Here is a 19,606-nt window from a genome sequence, read left to right as displayed (position 1 = left end):
TATGTTTTTTAAAACATATTTCAATAATAAAAACAACGAAAATTCAGATTAAACACAAATTTATAATTTTTCTATTTTTAAAATTTCCTTTAAAATTTTGAATTTTTCTAGACATTTTTAATTTGTAATAAAATTTATACGTTTTTATACTAATTGCATTAAAAAATTAAAACAAAAATAATTTCTCCTTTTTATTTTTAAATTTCCCGATTCCCGGGAAATCCAAATTACCAACACTCGATTCCCGGAAAATCAAAAGGGGCCGGGAAAATGGAGCTCTATAGCCTACATTGTATACATTTTGTGGTATTCTTCTTTGAACATTTTTATTTAAAACAGTAGTGCAAATTTTGTGTTTTAGCATATTTTCATCTTTCAGGTAGTGGATAATTCTAACTTAACACCTTTAAATGGTGATGAAAATATTGATGTAATCCATGGAACATTTTATAAAAATTGGGAAAGTATCAAAATTGAAGGCATAAGCAGGGCTAACAGAAACCATATACATTTTGCACTAGGTTTACCCAGTGATAAAAGTGTCATAAGTGGTGTTAGACAGAATTGCCAAGTTTTTATTTATATTAATCTCAAATTAGCTACAAGTGATAATTTGAAATTTTACAGATCTGCTAATGGTGTAGTTTTGAGTCCGGGAAATGAAAATGGTTTTATTTTGCCAAAATATTTCATAAAAGTTCTGGACAGGAGTTTAAGAAATTTGATTTAAATCAGAATAAGGTAAGATCCCATGTACACCCTAATAACACAAAACATACCAGGAATGTTCCTAGAACGTACACACAGGACATTGAAAACATTACTGGAATGTCCCCAAAAGCACACGAACGTCCCTGGAAAGTCTCAGGAAAGTGCTGTGTCAGCATTTTAAACATTCCTTGAATGTCTTGTTGGAACATTCCATGAATGTCTACGAATGTTCTTTGAACATTCACAGTATATTATTTAGACTGAATGTCTTGTTGAAATATTCCATGAATGTCTACGAATGTTCTTAGGATATTCAAAGTATATTTTTTAGACATTCTATGAAATATATCGTCAGTGATGTGAATACCTCCTATATGTTTTTTCATGAGTTTTGCAGGAGACGAAAAACTTTTTTAAGGTCACCTCCTGTTTTCATACGTAAGTTTTGACTTGTTTTGTAGTAAATAGATAGTTGAATTTACTACAAAACAAGTCAAAAAATATATGAAACAAGAGGTGGCCCAAACAAGTTTTTAGTCTCTCTTACAAATCTCATGAAAAAACAGATAGGAGGTATTGTCACATCACTGACAATATGTGGCCATACCAAATAATACATCCTTGATAAATTAATATAAAAATTTTTATTGCACAAAATCTTTTCATACATTTTTTTAATGTAATTTACTGATATTCCTATAAAAATGTGTCACATTTGCTTTGTAAACCTTTCTTTTGCCTTTTCGTAGCCACATATTCCGTTTCCTTCCTAGTTTTTGTAGACCACTTCTCTCAGCTGATTCTAAAAGAAAATAAAATAAATGGTAATTTTTCTATCCTTTACAATTAACAATCAGAAGAAATATTATTTACAGGTAATAATATGCATAAATAATAATAATAATAAAATAAATAATAAATTAAATAACATCAATAATCTACGTAGTAAATTTACTGAAAATATCGCCAAGTACAGAGATCTGGAAATTCAAATACGAAGGCAAGGGAGAATGCAAAGTACCCAGACGATACTGATTATTATGTCTACTACTGGAATCATTCCGAAGATCCTCCTCGAAAGCATAAAAAAGCTGGGTCTGAATGAACATCTTTATAAGACCATGCAGAAAGCTGTACTACTCGCGACGGCCAGAAGTGTATGAAAATTTTTGGGAGATACACCTGCATTCCAAGTCACCTAGGGCTCGATAACACGGAAAAAGTCCCACCAGAGCTCAATCCTTTTGATACCGTAGGTATCTGGGATGAGTCAATTTTCCCCTTAGAGGGAGTGTGAGCCGTATGGCTAAATCTGGATAATTAAATAATATTTAAATAAATAATAAATAAAATAATAATGAACATTTTGTATTTTAACAACGACGTCCGATGTGGAAGTAGAAACCTTAATAAAGTTATTTTTTCAAGTAAATTGTGGCTTATTTCCCCATTAAAACAGTTCCAATGATAATAAAAATGCCACCAAGAAATAACTTTTTCACAAACAAATAAGTATTTTGTTTTATTATAGTTATTGTTTTTATTATTTACTGATGTTATTGATATTTATGGTATTTCTGATGTTTTTATTTATTTACATTCAATATTAATCTGTTTTGTTGTATAATCTACTTCGCAATAATTATGTGATATATTGGACTTAAAATGAATTCAAAATTTTTTTGTAATTGGGCAACAATGTCAACTTAGATCTCTGATGTAGATAATGAAGTGCAACGGTATCTACAGTCGGAAAAATGAAAGAATAGGGCTTTTCATCGATTGTCATTTGTTTCGAGCTTCTGTCATATGTTGTATAATCTGTGTATAATATTAATATACACGGATTATATGACATATGACAGAAACTCGAAACAAATGACTGTGAATGAAAAGTCCTATACCCATGAACGATCACATCAATCACTTATTTTGTATTTGCTATCTTTTTCTATAACAAACGTTTGTTATTTATAGAAAAAGACAGCAAATACAAAATAATTGATTGATGTGATCGTTCATGGGTATAGGGCTTTTCATGGATTGTCATTTGTTTCGAGCTTCTGTTAAATGTCCTATAATTAGGGTTACCATAATTTATTAATGCCAAATCCGGACAGGGGTAGTCCAAGGGGTTGTAGAAAATGTATACAACCTCTACATTGTACTATATGCGAAATGCATATGGCACGATTAAAAGTACAGCTGTTTCGCTACAATGTGCAACTAACATCGAAAATCTCTGCCAGTTTAAAATACATATACTTACACCTTACACTTATGTTTTAACATGACATGCCACCAACTTCTAGGTGCTGCGCAGAATGAAATTTCCACCTTTGGGTCCAGTGTTTTCCATTTTTTTTAGTAAATAAAAAAATCCGGACAATTCTCATATCCGGACGCCACTCCGGGCATGTCTTTCAAATCCGGACTGTCCGGACGAAATCCGGATGTACGGTAACCCTACCTATAATCCATGTATAATATTAATATACACGGATTATACAACATATGACAGAAGCTCGAAACAAATGACTGTGAATGAAAAGCCCTATTCTTTAATTTTTCCAACTGTGTATTGTACGGACTGTATTATTAATTAGGTTAAGCATATTACCTGTGTGATATAAGCTATTGGAACAGCACAGTCTCTCACACGAACAGTTGAAAGTGAAGTTCTGTCAATATCTTTTTCTAAAAAATGTTTTGAACATACTCCTCTATTAACAAATCTGATCTATACTTCATGCCTTCTTCACAGGATCTTCTGGAAAGCTAAAAATACAAAATATATGCATTACTAAGCATTATTAACAAATTTTAGTTTTAAATAAAAAATATGATTAATGAACTCACAAAATATTATAAAACAGCTTAGAAATTGTTTATTAGTATAGTCGGTTCCCTAGACACAACTGGCTAGTGATTTTAGTAGGTAATTTTTTTGTTTTTGGCCAATTTTGCCAAAATTACTAACTATTTAGTAATTATTAACTATTTAGTTATTATTTTTTTTGAATTGGTGAAATATACTACAAGAATTGCTGAAAGCAGGTTTAAGTACTCCCCTAGACTTAAATGTACTATTAAGTGAAGATAACATTAAAATTTTTAAACTAATTATGACATTTCTTCAAAAAATTAAATTAAAAGTGTGAATGTAAAACTAATCGTTTGCATGGATAGGTATTTCCTCTGTATTATGTAATGTATGAATGAGATATTTCCTGTAATTAATTATATTATTTTGTAACCTATGTATGTCCGAAAAAAAAATTATATAAAAAAAAGATTAAAAAAATTAATAAAAAAAAAGATTAAAAAAAATTATTAAAAAAATAATAAAAAATATATATATATATAAAAAAATAAAAATAAATAAAAAAAATATTAAAAAAAAATCACTAAGAGGTTCTAAATCTCCGAGAGGATGAATCGGATTTAGTTCCTACCGTAGTGAAGAAAAAAAAAATAGCATAGTTGTATTTATTAACATAGTAAGTAGACATTGTTATTTGTAAGCTTTATTTTTTATTATTCTTTATTTTTAAGTGTATACTGGACAATTTTATACTTATGAACGAATAATAATTTTATATGTAATTACGTGGCTAAAGGTTCTGAACCAAGGCCAGAATCAAAACAAAAAAAAAATTTTTTGACAATTTTACCAAATTGGCAAAATTATTTACTAAAATCACTAGCCAGTTGTGTCTGAGACTTAGTGGTATTGAGATTGAGTTTAGCGAACCGACTAGAATATTCTGTGTATTCATTTATTGGTACTATTATAGTGTGTGGTCTACCATCCTGTTTATAAACGCATACATTAGCAAAAACGCAAGAAGAAGAATTATTTTAATTTTACAAATAATCCTTTTGTTATTATCTTTATTTACTATTTTAGCTAGGAATAAGCTAAGTTTGTGGCTTATTCGCAATTATTAAAATAATAAATGGATTTGACCAATTTTTAACTAATAAAATAATAATTCTTCTGATTTATGCATTTTATTTTCTGAAATACGGGGCATGCCTTTGTTTACATATTTGCATACTAACCTTTGAAACGTTATTTCTGCAGATTTTTTATCTACATTGCTTCTGCTACTCCAACTGTGTTGAGAACAGGACACCATTGTATGCACTATGTTAATAATACTATTAAAGTTATTATAAAAGTATCCGAATTAAAAAAATATTCTTAAAAAGCACAAATAAAAACAAACAACGATCACGCACGGCAAGGTGGCCAAGATGGCCGAAGTGAAGTCGTTGGTCGACATTGGTCGTTTTTAGTCTCGTGATGCCCTCTCTAAGCGCCATGCACAAATACATGCGCGGCGAATTTGAAAATGAACGCAAAAGAATAATTATAAATAGTTGAAAGACTGATAAGTTTGTACACACTTGAATGAATAAGGGAAAATGAAAATGTAGTATGTCAAAGTGTGTAAATAATTTTATTTCCTTAGCTGAGCGCTTTCGACATAAACGTCATCATCGGAGCTAATGCTAAAATAAAAAAAAAAAAAAAGAGATCTTGTAAGAACAAGAAGTACAAAACTCTTTTTTTACTTACGTCAAATACTAAAAAAGTACCGCTACATAGAGGTGTAAAAAAGTGCATCTTAGGAATGTACATTTGATTTTTAAATTTTGAATGCTAGCTTAGTCCTCCGTACAACAGCAAACAGCAAAAAAACAGAAAGAAACGGCCACATACACGTTACACAAAAAAACATATAAACTTTTTTCATGGTCCGGGTGTCGATATCACCCGTCCATCCTTGGCCTAGTAACAACAGCTGACTGACAAGGTCGGATATTCAAATCTGCTTTTATCTGTTCTGCGTTGACGTTGACAGCTGACGTTGAAACATTATAAATGCCTCTCTTCGTTTTTGCACAAGTTTCTGTTATAAGTAATGTTATATCTGTTACACGTATTTATTATTTGGCAACTTGAAATATAGGAACATTGGTAGTATGTTCACAGAATGTCTTGTGGTAACATTCCAGGATTAATTTAATCAGATGTTCATCGAATGTTCCCTAAATGTCCAGGACATTCAAATATTGATAGAACTTTGGTAGTACATTCCTGGAATGTTTTGTGTTGTTAAGGCACTTCCCGTCATATAAAACTGGTACACTTTTTTCCCAATGTAAACCAATGTCAGACTGGATACATTGGTTTGTGCATCACTTCGTTGTTGCCATCACAGATAACGGAATTGCATTAAATCTAAATACAAAAAAATAACGTTTAAAAATATAAAATGTTTAAAGTTTTTAGATATGTATTATTTTTATCATTAACAATTGCCCATCAGTGAAGAAACCTGGGAAAGCTTGGCCGAAGATGAAAAGTTATCACTAAATTTAATTAACTCAGTACCCAGAAGATTACAAGTGATTAATAATAATGGAGCTTTGACAAAATATTAATATTTCAGCAGTTTCGAATTGTAATACTTAAATTCCACAGTTGTTCACTGTAACAGTTATGCATTTTGTGTTAATTTATATATAATTTATTCAACCACTTAGTTATTATACAATATACATATAACAGACCTAATTAATATACTTATACTGACTGATTCATCCGGAGGCAGACCTAGACACAAGGCATCTGTTTGTCGGATACCTCCCACTGATGTCAGTCAATATAATATACAATGTACATATAATTTATTAAATACACTGTCTATAATATGTATAAATTAAAGTAAAATATAAATCAAAACATTCAATAACAATAGCAAATCGATACATTTCTTTTAGATTTTAACTGTTTATGTGATTTAGTTTTTTTTTTTTTTTTTTATTAGATGATTAGATGAAAGAGTAAAAAAGGAGAAAATACGAATTGGTTGTGCAAATCAAATTCAAACATTTTCAAATATTTTAAACATTTCCGGGTTACTGATAATTAAACTCTTTACTTCTTTACTAAATTTATGTCTTATATTAATTTCTTTTAAATGCGTTGGTAACATATTAAATAGTTTAGGACCATAATAGGAAAATGATCTCTGCGTCACAGTTTTTTTAAATAAATTAGTATTTAGATGTAGATTAGTAGCTGCTCTAGTAATTGAAGTTTTTTTATTGTTTTTTACTTTTGAAAATTGGGTCCTTAGGAGACATTGGTGTATATAAATTTGACGTATTTTGAATAATTTTGTTTTTTGGTAGAGTAGAGATGTTGAGTGTAATCTAGGTTTTTTAAATATTATTCTAAGTAAAATATTTTGTGTAGTTTGCAAATTTTTTAAATTAGTAGAGAATGCACCACCCCAAATAGTTATACAATATCTTAGAACTGATTCAACTAATGAATTATACATCATAATAAGATTGGACTTAGATAGGATGAACCTTACTTTATAAAATTTATGTATTAAAGCTCTTATACGTTTAGAGACATAGGTAATATGATGTGACCACCTTGTGTGATGATCAATCATAACACCCAAATATTTTATTACAGGGGTTTGTTCTAGTATGGGGCAATCACATATATTATCTTTACATCTGGGATTATGCAGTCTAATCTTTAAAGATGGTTGGTCCGTAACTGTTGGGGAAAATGTTACATATTTTGTTTTCTCGACATTTAAAGTTAAAAGATTATGATTTAGCCAAATTCTAATATTTTTAAGACAAACCTCTGTCGCAAAATGCACTTCTTCCCAAGTATTTCCTGTAATTATGAGTGCAGTATCATCTGCGTAACATACCAACTGTCCCTCAAAATTCTGGATTGTTGCAATACTATTTATGTATACGAGAAATAAAATAGGCCCTAACACCGTTCCTTGTGGTATCCCCATCTGAACATTAATATTAGTGCTTATTTTGTCACCGATTTTAGTTTGCTGCGTTCTGTTTGTTAAATAATTTTTAAAAAGATCTAATGCAATACCCCGAATACCATAATTATTCAATTTACCTAACAGTTTGGCATGAGATACCGTGTCAAAGGCTTTAGCCAAATCCAGAAAGACTGCTAGGCATTTTTTAGAATTATCGAGAGCTTTAATTATTGTTTCAACTAGATTCAATGCGGCATCTTCTGTACAGGATTTTTTTCTGAAACCGTATTGAATTTTAGAAAGAACATTATGCTGATCCAGAAAGCTAACCAATCTATTTGTTAATACTTTTTCAAATAATTTAGCAAAGTTACTTATTACAGATATCGGTCGATAATTAGTTAGTTTATTTCTAGAACCGCTTTTGAAAATGGGAGAAACTATAGATTGCTTCCATTGCGTAGGTATTTGTCCTGTTGAGAGACTGAGATTTATTATATGGGTTAATGGGCCCAATATATTAAGATGAATATATTTTATTAATTTACTACTAATCTTATCGGGACCAGGAGAACAATTATTCTTTAAATTAGATATCAAAATAGTTATTTCGGCCTGCGTTACCGGTTTTAAGAAAATAGACGATTCTATATAAACATCTCTCAACAAATTATCAGGTAAATTTGAATTTTCTATTTTATTTGCCATTTTCATTCCTAAGTTTATAAAAAAATTATTAAACACATTTGCCTTATCTGTATTATTTTTAACGCAGTCCCCATTTTCATTAACAATATCAATATTAGAAATATCTAGTGTATTTTTACTTCCTGCAACCTCATTAATAATATTCCATAATTTTTTAGTATTCCCATGAGTACCGTATAATTTTTGTTTATAGTAATCATTTTTCTGTTTTTTTATTAACACATTAAGTTTATTTCTATATTCCTTATACTGTGCTTCTAGAATGGGTGTAGACGTTTTATTTAGTTGTTTTTTGAGGATATGACGTTTATGAATGGATGTTATTATTGCCGTAGATATCCATGGTTGTAATTTTTTGTATTTGTTATTTTTGTTGACAACAATTTTAGTGAAAGAGTTTGTAATTGTGTTTATTTTATTAATGAAATTGTTGTAAGAAATTTGAACATTATTATTATTAATTACTTCAGACCATGATTCATTTTTTAAATAATTATTTATTTTTTTAAAGTCAATTTTTTTGTTGTAATTTTTTTCTTTATGTTCTGTATTTATACTGTCACAGCTTTTAAAGGATATCAAAACAAATGGCGAAAAATGATCTGTCATATCGGTTTGAAAAACTATCGAATCTATATCAATTTTACTTTCTATATTATTAGTTTTCCTAATAAATATATGATCTATTGTTGTCTTAGAATCAGAAGTAACTCTTGTAGGTTTATTTATATAAGAGATGAAACCATATGTATTTAATATGTTTAGATACCTAGTTGTATCGGGTGTATAGGATTTTAACAAGTCGATATTTATATCACCTACATAAACTTCAAGATGTTGCATATCCAACTGCTGCAGATATTGTTCCAGATCGTTTAAGAATATTTGAGTATTTGTTGCAGGTGGTCGATAATAGGCAGTTATCCCAACTGAATAATAAGTATTTAAATGTTTCGTTAAAAATTTCACGCGGAGAAATTTACTATCATTTATCTCTATAGTACTAATTGTAGATGATATACTATCTTTTATATAAATCACCGTACCATCGCATTTATTTATACACGATTCATTATAATATATTCCGTAATTCGGAATATGAAAATCATTTATATTTACCTCCCTAGTTTCGGATAAAATAATTATGTCCAAAAGATCCTTACCTGATTCTAAATATATGAGCAGTTCATCAAAATGCTTTTGTAAACTTCGAATATTAAAGTGAATCACACCAATTCCATTCTCCCATTTTACCCTCTCCAGTTCAAGTAAGTAATCTTGAAAATTATTATATTCTTTTGTATCGATTTCCTGACTATCATCTAAAATTTCTAGATATTCAAGCATTTAGTCATAAATTGTACCTGATATCCCAAAATTTAATCAATCGTTTATTAAAGCGAAATAGAAAAATGGTATCGACAACAAAAATTTAAAGCCTTAAAACCTAGAGAGCATTAGCAATAATACAATTGATAAAACACATATTATTTACAAATTATAATGAGTTCTGTATTCATCAAAGTCTTTAGAATTTTTTATTATTTTTACGTTACCGTTTCGACAGACGTAGATTTTACCATTGTCAGTCCACACATTTTTTAAACCCACAAGACTGGTTAGCTGATTTACCAATTCCAATTTTAAGTTAGTGAGATCTTCCTTAATAACTACCCCAGTACCCTTTAGTAGCTTCTTCTTAGCGTAGACTGTTTGCTTATTCTCGATTGTATTAAATTTAAGATACACAGCCCTAGCTTTATCCTTGTTTTGTTTACCAATTCGATAACATAAGTTAATATCTTCATATTTTAAATTTAAACCCATTTTAGAATTTATTAGGTTAATTATTTCGTTTCTGGTGTCTTCTTTCTCCTTTTCCTTTAGATTAAAAATTCGTAGACACATGCGCCGGTTCCCTTGATCTAGTCGATCAAATTTCTCGTTCAATTCTTCTATTTTGCGCTCCAAGTTTGTTTTAGTGGAGTTAATATCCACTTTAAGTGACGCCACTGTTTCTTCTAAATTACCTAGACGGGTTTCAATGGTATTTATAATGGCTACGGCGACATTATCAGTAAGACTTTTTATAATATCTTTATTTTGGAGACTTTTTATAATGGCTTGACTTACAGCATTTTCAATAGCTTCTTTTACTTCTCTTGTAATAACCATAGTGTTCCAATTTTTTTTTTTCAACTCACAGCACCAAAACTATTTTATATTCACACTACTGAAAAATTAGGAAATTTTTCGCTGAATTTCCTTATTAAAATGTTACTTTTTCGGGAGCTCAGATTACAACCGACTACTCACTACAATCCATAGGCGGCGAAGGGAAATCCATAGGCGGCGAAGGGAATTTCAAATTATATTTTTTATTTTTCCAGTGTTTTATTTATTCAAGTATCAATACAGTTTTGTATTTACAGTACAATTTACGAGAAACCAATCACACTTCTCGATTTGAAATTAAACATAATAATTTAAAGTTATGTCTAGATTTAAACTATCAGTATTTTTGAATGGCAATATTTTCATAAATTATAATAAAACACGAATCAATGTATGGGTACTTAATTGATATGACTGGCAATGTTGCCCTAGAAATTAGAATGACACATTTGACAAGAACAACTTACACAACTTGAAAAACGCGATTTTCGGTAATAAGTTGTACCAGTTTTTTATGACGCGAAGTGTACCTATATATTGTATATTTGCCAATTGGCTATCATACTTACTTATCTGTATTTACGACTTATCCCTTGTACATTTGTCACTTTATGAAAGTATTTTAGAAATGATATTGCCATTGCCAAAAGCAACATCTGAAAAACTTTAGCGATTATAGAATGATAAGTCTATGAGCTACACTTTGAAAATATTTCTATGTATCATCCACAGTAGAATCAGAGATAAATGTTAAGACCAGGATGAAACACAATTTGGCTTCAGAATGGACTGGGAACCTGGGACTCTCTCTTTGTACTAAATGTATTATTGCAGAAAAACCAAGATTAAAGGCGAGACATCTTTGCTGTATTTATTGGCCATGAAAAGGCCTTTGATCGAGTACAGCATTACAAATTAATTGAAATGTTAAAGGATGAAGGAGTTGATAGTCAAGACGTAAGAATCTAAATTAACCAAGTCCACCATTCTCTTTCCGTTCTCATTGAAGACTCTTTCGTTAAATCTTTGTTTTATTTCTGGTATTCCTTCTTCTCCTATTCTGGTATTGAAATCTCCCAATAATATAAGTAATTCACTTTGCTTGACTTCTCTTTTCACTAATGTTTGTAGCTCATCATAGAATTCTTCTTTATCGCTGTCAGGTTTGCAGTCTTCTGGTGCATATATCCCTATTATGTTTATAATTTTGTTGTTCGCTTTAATTTTTACTAACAGGATTCTCTGAGATATGTGCTGGCAATTTTTAATTTGATCTTTATATTTTGTGTTGATCATTATTGCTACACCTTCCTTTGCTCTTTCTTGTTTCGGAACCCCACTATATATTAATAAATATTCTCCAAGCCACGTGTGTCCTTTACATTTCCTCTTTGTTTCCTGTAGGGCGCAGATATCTATTTGATGATCTCAACTCTTTTTCTGTTTCTGGTCTCGGTTATTTAGGCTTTTTATGTTCCACGTAGCCACTCTCATTATATTTTTCGTTTTCCAGTTCTTCTTTTTTTCTTTTCCTCGCCTTTGTCGTTACCATATTTTCCGTCCTAGTCCGAGGCTCTTCACCGGTTCTTTGATTTTTAAAATTTTTTTTTATATATGGCAGGCTGCTAACCTAACCCTACAACCCTTCTCCTTTATCCGGGCTTGGGACTGGCAACATCACTCACCAAGCTACTCGATCCACCAAGTGAGTGATGCAGGCGGAGTTTAATTTCTCTGCAAGTTAAAAAAAGATACACGTAACTTGAAGTATACCGCTAATGGTCCTCTAAGGTTACAGCTCACAGTATACACTTACAAGTATACCGCGCCGCGTTCAAATCCAAAAATAAAAAATTGCACAATAACTGTTTTGAATGTTGTTCTGAAGCTATTTCTTTGTGGCATTTTTATGATTAAATATTTATATGGGAAATAAGCCACAATTAAATTAAAAAAAGTTATTTTATAAACGTTTCGACTTCGACGCCCAAATCGGGTGTCGTTGTCAAAATACAAAATCCTAAGTTAAACACAATGTTGTTGCTAAGTAAAATATTCTAATAATTTATTTAATCTGACTCATTTATATTGGCAATTCAGACATATATTATACATTTTAAAGTAGAAGACTTTAAAATTATGTTGCCAATATTTATGAGTTGCGTTCCTGGGACGACTTTACTGAAAGGTAGTTCATTTGAAAGTAGAAAGGTAGTTAGAATGCCGAAAACCCTCGAAGCTCTAGAAGATGACGTCCGTTGAAGGTCAAGGTCAAAGTAAAGGTCGCCATTGGATAGCCAGGAAAAAAATCATAGACTACTAGTACTTTTCCTTGATCCAAACTTCTACATGTTGCCAAATAACCAGTAACTCACGGAATTGGAATACCCCGTAAATCTTATAATTTTCCGAGTTTGGGCCTCTCTATATCTTGAAAATCCTTCATACGATTGAGTTGTGCCCATGAGAACTTTTTATCAGGATGCTTCAAAGAGTATTTTCCCAAAGTATGAACGAAATCCACTGGGACCTATTTTCCATAAGGTTTGTGCGGAATCTTTTATTAAAAATAATTTTATTAACGTCGAAACGTTAATAAAAGTATTTTTTTCAATTTAATTGTGGCTTATTTCCTATATAAATAACTGTTTTGAAGATAGTGGTATTTCTGATACATTAACTAATATTTCTTAGATATTATATTTATTAACATAATTGTTATTTCTGTTAAAATTATTTTTTTAGAAGGCGTTACGAATATTTGACCAACTTAGGTTATATTGACCATACAGTAAATCCTATCCTTTTCAATATGCAGAAAATCCAAAAAGCATTGTCAAACGCTATCGAAAATTTTATACCAGAAATAAGTAACAGTAAACCATTTGCTTGTATGGTATGTAAAATAACTTTTCATTCAAGAGCAGCTCTTCAACAGCATTTGCTTAGCGTCGAACATACCCAATTGTTGAAGTTGAAAAAGATGAAACCACTCATCATTGGACAAATTAGCGGGGTTTTTGTAACAGGTATGATGATCTTCAGTTTTATTTATATAAAATATAGAGAAAACGAGTCTTAGGCCTGGCGCAAATTGAAACCAACCGAGGCACAACATGCGCCTCGGACGACCCGTATTTTTCTAGTGCAGCGCATATTGAACCCAGCCGGGACCAGTTGCTAAAATGTAGTGATGTTGATTATAGTTACTTTCAAGTAGTCGTTACTTTTGTATAAAGTAATCATTTACATTATTCGTTACTTTGATTACTATGAATACTTTGAATATGAATTTGAGTATAAGTAATTATATCGGGAATCGCATTTCTCAGTATTTTGTATCTATCGATATGATGTACACCTGGTTCCAAAAAAAACTGATACGACTCTTGAAGCGTATTTTGTAGAAAATTGAGCAGTGTATTTTGAAGGATAAATACTTAATATTTACATACTGTCAATGTCACTGCCAAATCTTAAAATTTGTCAGATAGCTTATTCTGTTCCACGGTTATTAGACTTTATTATTAATCTTTATTATTAATACTTTCTCCGCAACTGAGAGTATCTTATCAACTGTATTGTTTTTAAACAATAGATGATAAAATAAAAATATTGACAGTTCAAAAATGTGAACATTATTGCATTGTGTGTGGCCTAAGTTTGGGCTGAAAACTGAAATGTATTACATTTTTACAAAATTTTGGAATATGTTTAATTACGTAGACCAATTTTAACAGTTGTTTTCAATACAGATTTCAATCCTCTACAAATAGTTTCTAATGTCTTTTGATGTCAAATAATTAGGGAAGCTGGAATTTAACAGTTTAGAATTTTACATTGAGTTAATGCAAAATTGTGACGCATGTCAAAATTCTCAATGTATTTTAATTGTATTCATTTTCTTCGAATCCTGAGAAAACTAATAAATATTTTTGAAAAATTTAAACTCAGAATGAAAGACTACATTATTACCGAGGGCTGAAAGTCCCTGAAAACTTCTATAATATTTATTTTAATAAGTTACAGGGCTGAATTGAATATTAATTTGTTTTGTTGTATAATCCACGTTTACAATAATTATGTGATCTATTTGATGTAAAAACTATCATTTAGATAGTTAATATAAAAGTTAAGATAGATTTAAAATAATATAAACATTTAGACCTTAATAATTAGTACAATTTATGAATTAATATAATATGTAATCAGTTGTTTGTTGTTTGTTTATTTTATTATTTGTGTGTCATAATAAATATAATGTCAGATCAATCAAATACACTGCTCAACATGATCAAATCTTACTAAGAGTCGTATCAGTTTTTTTAGGAACCGGCTGTACCTTACAACATTGTAACACTAATTCGGTTTTTTAACAAATTTAATAGTTATTTATGATATAAGTGTTAAAAGTACAAGTTTAAGGCACGCATGTGAAAGTTTGCAGAATGAGCGAAGCGAATGCACATGAGTGCCTTAAAAATGCACTTTTTAACACATATATCAAACAATATTTTTCCGACAAACGTCATAATATATCAACAATTATAATTTATTCATTCTCAATTACAGGACAATATCTACAAAAACTTTTACTTGAACTTTGACATTAAATTTTTATATTTTTCTTGACATAACATCAAAACTGCCTATACTGTCAATACGTAAATCATAACAACTATAGAATAACATTTTACTTTTATTGTTGTATATTCTAACAAATTTTAATAGTTTTTTTCTACAAACGTGTTAAAAATGCAGTAATACAGTTTAAATTAAATTTTAAAAAACCTTATAAACCACCTTTTTCAAATTGCGCAAGTTGTACTATTAATATTAATGTTAATAAATGAAATATAAATATTTTGACGTTTCACAATTTGACAATAGGGCTTTTCATCGATTGTCATTTGTTTCGAGCTTCTGTCATGTGTTACATAATATTAATATATCTACGTCATACGTCTTTGGTTTGTATCATTGATATATAGCAACGACGTACGACGTAGATATATTAATATTATGTGAAACATGACAGAAGCTCGAAACAAATGACTGTGAATGAAAAGCCCTATTCACTTTAACTGCAGTGCCTTAAAACTTTTAAAGCACTAGTGCCTTAAAGTAGCATTTTTAACGCTCCTATGGAGTGCTAAAAATTGCATTTTTAACACGGTTGTAGAAAAACATATATTAAGTGATATGCGTTACTTTTAATAATATAAAAACCATGAATACATAAAAACAGTACAATATATAATGAAACAATAAAATACATAAAAACAATGCCGAACATGTAAAATTAAAGTTGTTGATTCTAGTGTAGAAACATTATTATTTCCACATTTTTCGGGTCATCTAAAGCTATTTTTTTCTGATAATATAAGAATAATGTGTATACAATATTTATTATTAAAATCTACTGCGTTGCATTTTTATTTTCATTCTGTGAATTACCTACGTCGACAAATCACATCGAGATCGGTTCCTAGATGCATTCTTAGGGTGCGTTTACTACGGAGAGCAAAGGATGGTATCCTAGCCTAGAGCATGGTATCGTACTCTTCATATTCGTGAATTCTCGCATTTAAAATAATGTATTTATTTTACCTGGCGATCGAAATTATATCATCGATCGCTATGTAAAATAAATGCTTATTTTAAATGCGAGAATTCACGAATATGAAGAGTACGATACCATGCTCTAGGCTAGGATACCATCCTTCGGTCTCCGTAGTGAACGCACCCTTATAGTAGGGAGAGCACGCATTCTTTATATTTACTTTAATATAAAAACAACGGGTACAAGAAAAGTTTGGTAATAATTTTTACATTTAAATATAAAATATACATATGATACCGAACGAGTTCAATTAGCTTCTCTATGTCCACCTCGCAAACAAAAACAAATAAAAATAAACAACTTTGAGTGAGTCACGCGTGCCACGACCCACGAAAACTGTATGCTCATGACAGACGTTTCCATGTGAGACCGGCGAGTGCATGTACTGGTCATAGCGTGGGTTCAGTTTGCGGTATCTCGCTTCTAACCGTGCTTCACAAAATTGTCCACGCATTTCGCCGGCACATGTTGTGTCTCAGTTGGGTTCAATTTGCGCCAGGCCTTAGTGCCATACACTCATTAGCACTAGTCAACTTTAATTCAAAGATTTAATACATTACCTGGCATATGCTCTTGTTAAAAACATAAGTATGTAGGTTGTAGATGAGTCATATAAATTAGCCACTTGATAACCTACCAACAATGTCAAGTGACTTTGTGATGTGCTGTATCGTGGATATACGAGCCCCTTTCCACAGTCCCAGTGCAAGAGTATAAGCAGTCCGGGCAGATCACCGTCAGTTTACGTCAGGATTTAGGTCGATTAATATTATCGAAATCAAGGAAAAATCTCGGGAAAAGAAATGTGGGACGTAGGAGGATTTCCTGGTTGCGAAATTTAAGGGAGTGGTATGGGTGCAGTTCAATACAGTTGTTCAGAGCTGCAGCCAACAAAGTTAAGATTCCTGTGATGGTAGCCAACCTCCGATAGGAGACGGTACTGCAAGAAGATGAATATTATCCAGTCTTTAGAGAGTTTTTAGTATTGCATTGCAACGAATAAACTCCATTATTATAGAAGAAAAGAATGTTTTGACACGAAAACAAGAGGGGTATTATATTTCAATTTGTTGAGAGAGTGCCTTAAGGAGGGGGTATGGTTTGAAATATTTAAATTTTTTTATTATTTCAAATAAAAGTGCATACTTTCAAGAATACTCTCTGAAAATTTCAAAATAATCGGAGTAAAATTACCAGAGATACAGGGTGTTGAATATCCCTATCTTCGACTCGCTTTGCCGCGGCTTCGCGCCAGCACGCCGGAGCGTAGTGAGAAACGTTAAACAACTGTTCGCCTTCTCTTTTGTAGATTACTCCCCAATTTAAAAAAAACATATTCCAATGTTCATCACTTTACGATTTGGCAGACAAATAAGAAGATGAAGATGCAGTTGTCAAAACTTTAAACCCATTTTTCTCAAAACTGCTTTTTCAAATGCGGTGGACATTGTAACTGAAAAACTACTCGGCCGATCTACCTGATATTTTGCACATATTTTCTTTAGCCATTTCGTGAGGTAACAACGTCGAGATATTTTTCGTTTTGTGCTTATTTTTTGTTCAACAATATTAAATCTGTTGGTTTTCACAAAATTTTTATCAAAAATTTCGTATTTTTGAATTTTGAGTGATACCAAAAATTCAAAAATCATTAAAAACAAAAAAACTCGACGTTGTTACCTCGTGAAACTCATAAGATAATAAAATCTTTTTGAATTTATTGTTTCGTATAATCCAGTGATGAGTTCTGATGTCCACCGCAAAATCCATTTTTTTTGAGCTGCCTGCCAAAATTTGTCACCAATGGCTTATTTTTCAATATTTTGGATTGAATTTTTTCTTAAATATTTTTTGAATTGTACTTAATGTGTTTATTTAATTTAAAAATAAAATAATTCTACCATAGTTTCGAAAAAAATTCCCAAAAATGTGCTTGATATGTTGATTTCAAACCATACCCCCTCCTTAAACAGTCTTACTAGTTTCATTCTTATTAGAAATCATCAGAGATCTCTGAACTTACCAAAATAAACACAACCGACCAGTATCGAATCACGACTAACAAATAGATACTGATGCCGTAGTGGCATCTGCTTACAACAATTCAAAGTTTTATAAACTTTTAATGAGACCTATTTTCTGGTTACGCCTTCTTGGTTTCTATTATTTGCAAACCATAAACATGTTTGATGAAATGAAAGAAGATCAATGGGAGATCTAAGATTGCCTCTCATTACCTGTCTACCCAACGAGGCAAAATTCCAACGAAAAGTAGGTCTCGATACAGTTTACCCCAAACCCTTTTTTCAGTGCGTCATTAATTTTGACGTCATAAGATTTTAAGAATGTCGCGAATCACTGCATGACATTTTAGTCAAATCTGACAGTTGTCAGAATATTTATTTTTAGGTTTATATAAATATCAATATTTATATAAATATTTGTCAGAATATTAATTTTAAAATATTTTAAGGAAAAAAATAAATAAACATAAAATACAATTCCACTATACAATGTCTGAATATACCAATGACATAAAATATTTATACATTGACAAATTTCTAACCTAGAATTACATTTGTCATTTTATCCGTTAACATTGTAAAAATAATGTCACGATAAATTGCTTTTGTTTCAAATTATCTTTATTCGCACCATGGATTGGTTATCTATTTCTTCTTCTTCTACGGCACTACAGCCCAAATTGAGCCTTGGCCTCCTTTATTTTTTGCCTCCACCCTTGCCTGTCTGTGGCTGCTCTTCTCCATACACGGACTCCTAAAAGGGCTTGTGCGTCGCTGTTTACTGTGACTTCCCAGCGCTTTCGTGGCTTTCCAACCGGTCTCTTTCCCTACATTCTAGCATTCAGTACTCTTTTTGGTAGCCCATCCTCTTCCGATTCTTATCATATGTCCGGCCCATTGCAATCTTTGTAATCTAATGAAGTCTGACAGGGGCGTTTCCTTATAAAGTTGATAAAGCTCGTTGTTGTATCGACTTCTGAAGATTCCGTTTTCCCTCACAGGTCCTAGTATTCTCCTAAGTACTTTCCTTTCGAATGTGTCGAGTTTGTTTTTGAATGTTTCTTTCAGCACCCAGGCTTCACTGCCATAGCATGTTATTGGTCGAATTAAGGTTTAATAGATTCTCATCTTTGTATTTCGGTGGACACTTTTAGACCGAAATATATGGAAGAGGGCAAAATAAGCTCTGTTTGCCTGCGTTATTCTCTTCCGTATTTCTCCATCTTCTGATCCGTCGGCATATATTTCTACTCCCAGTTATGTAAACTTTTCAACCGTTTCAATGTCATCTTCATGTATAATGTTTTCTGGGACTATATTTCTTCTCGTCTGAGTCATTATTTTTGTTTTTTCTGTGTTAATTTCCAGACATCCATTTCCATGTATAATAATCACGATAACTCAAGACTCCCTAAAATAATTATGCAATGGGTACCACCAAACCGCAGAAAGAGAGGAAGACCCAAGAAATCTTGGAGAGAGGGAGTAACGAAGGCGATGAGCGCAAGAGATCTTAGAGAGGGCCAATGGGATGATAG

General features: G+C 31.1%; 1 protein-coding gene and 1 long non-coding RNA gene across 3 annotated transcripts in view; one reads left to right on the top strand and one right to left on the bottom strand.

Moving 5' to 3' along the window:
• The first annotated feature begins 553 nt into the window (after nt 1-553).
• Nucleotides 554-19,606, top strand: part of LOC114331340 (speckle targeted PIP5K1A-regulated poly(A) polymerase-like) — a 54,634-nt gene continuing 35,581 nt past the window's right edge. Inside the window, exons 1-2 of one of the 2 annotated variants that reach the window (XM_028280880.2) lie at nt 554-741; nt 13,167-13,450. In XM_028280880.2, coding sequence (XP_028136681.1) covers nt 13,234-13,450 — 217 coding nt within the window. In that variant the 5' untranslated portion in view covers nt 554-741; nt 13,167-13,233. The remainder of the gene's footprint in view (nt 742-13,166; nt 13,451-19,606) is intronic. The other variant, XM_050655848.1, reaches the window with a different exon arrangement.
• Nucleotides 4,187-5,862, bottom strand: LOC126887953 (uncharacterized). The gene is made up of 2 exons (XR_007699311.1): nt 5,297-5,862; nt 4,187-5,229 (listed from the first exon to the last, which is right to left on the bottom strand). It is a non-coding gene; the product is annotated as an uncharacterized LOC126887953 (long non-coding RNA).

Source organism: Diabrotica virgifera, chromosome 1 (genome assembly GCF_917563875.1).
Source record: "Diabrotica virgifera virgifera chromosome 1, PGI_DIABVI_V3a".
In the NCBI taxonomy this organism is placed as follows: domain Eukaryota; kingdom Metazoa; phylum Arthropoda; class Insecta; order Coleoptera; family Chrysomelidae; genus Diabrotica; species Diabrotica virgifera.
This window is presented reverse-complemented; position numbering and strand designations above follow the sequence as displayed.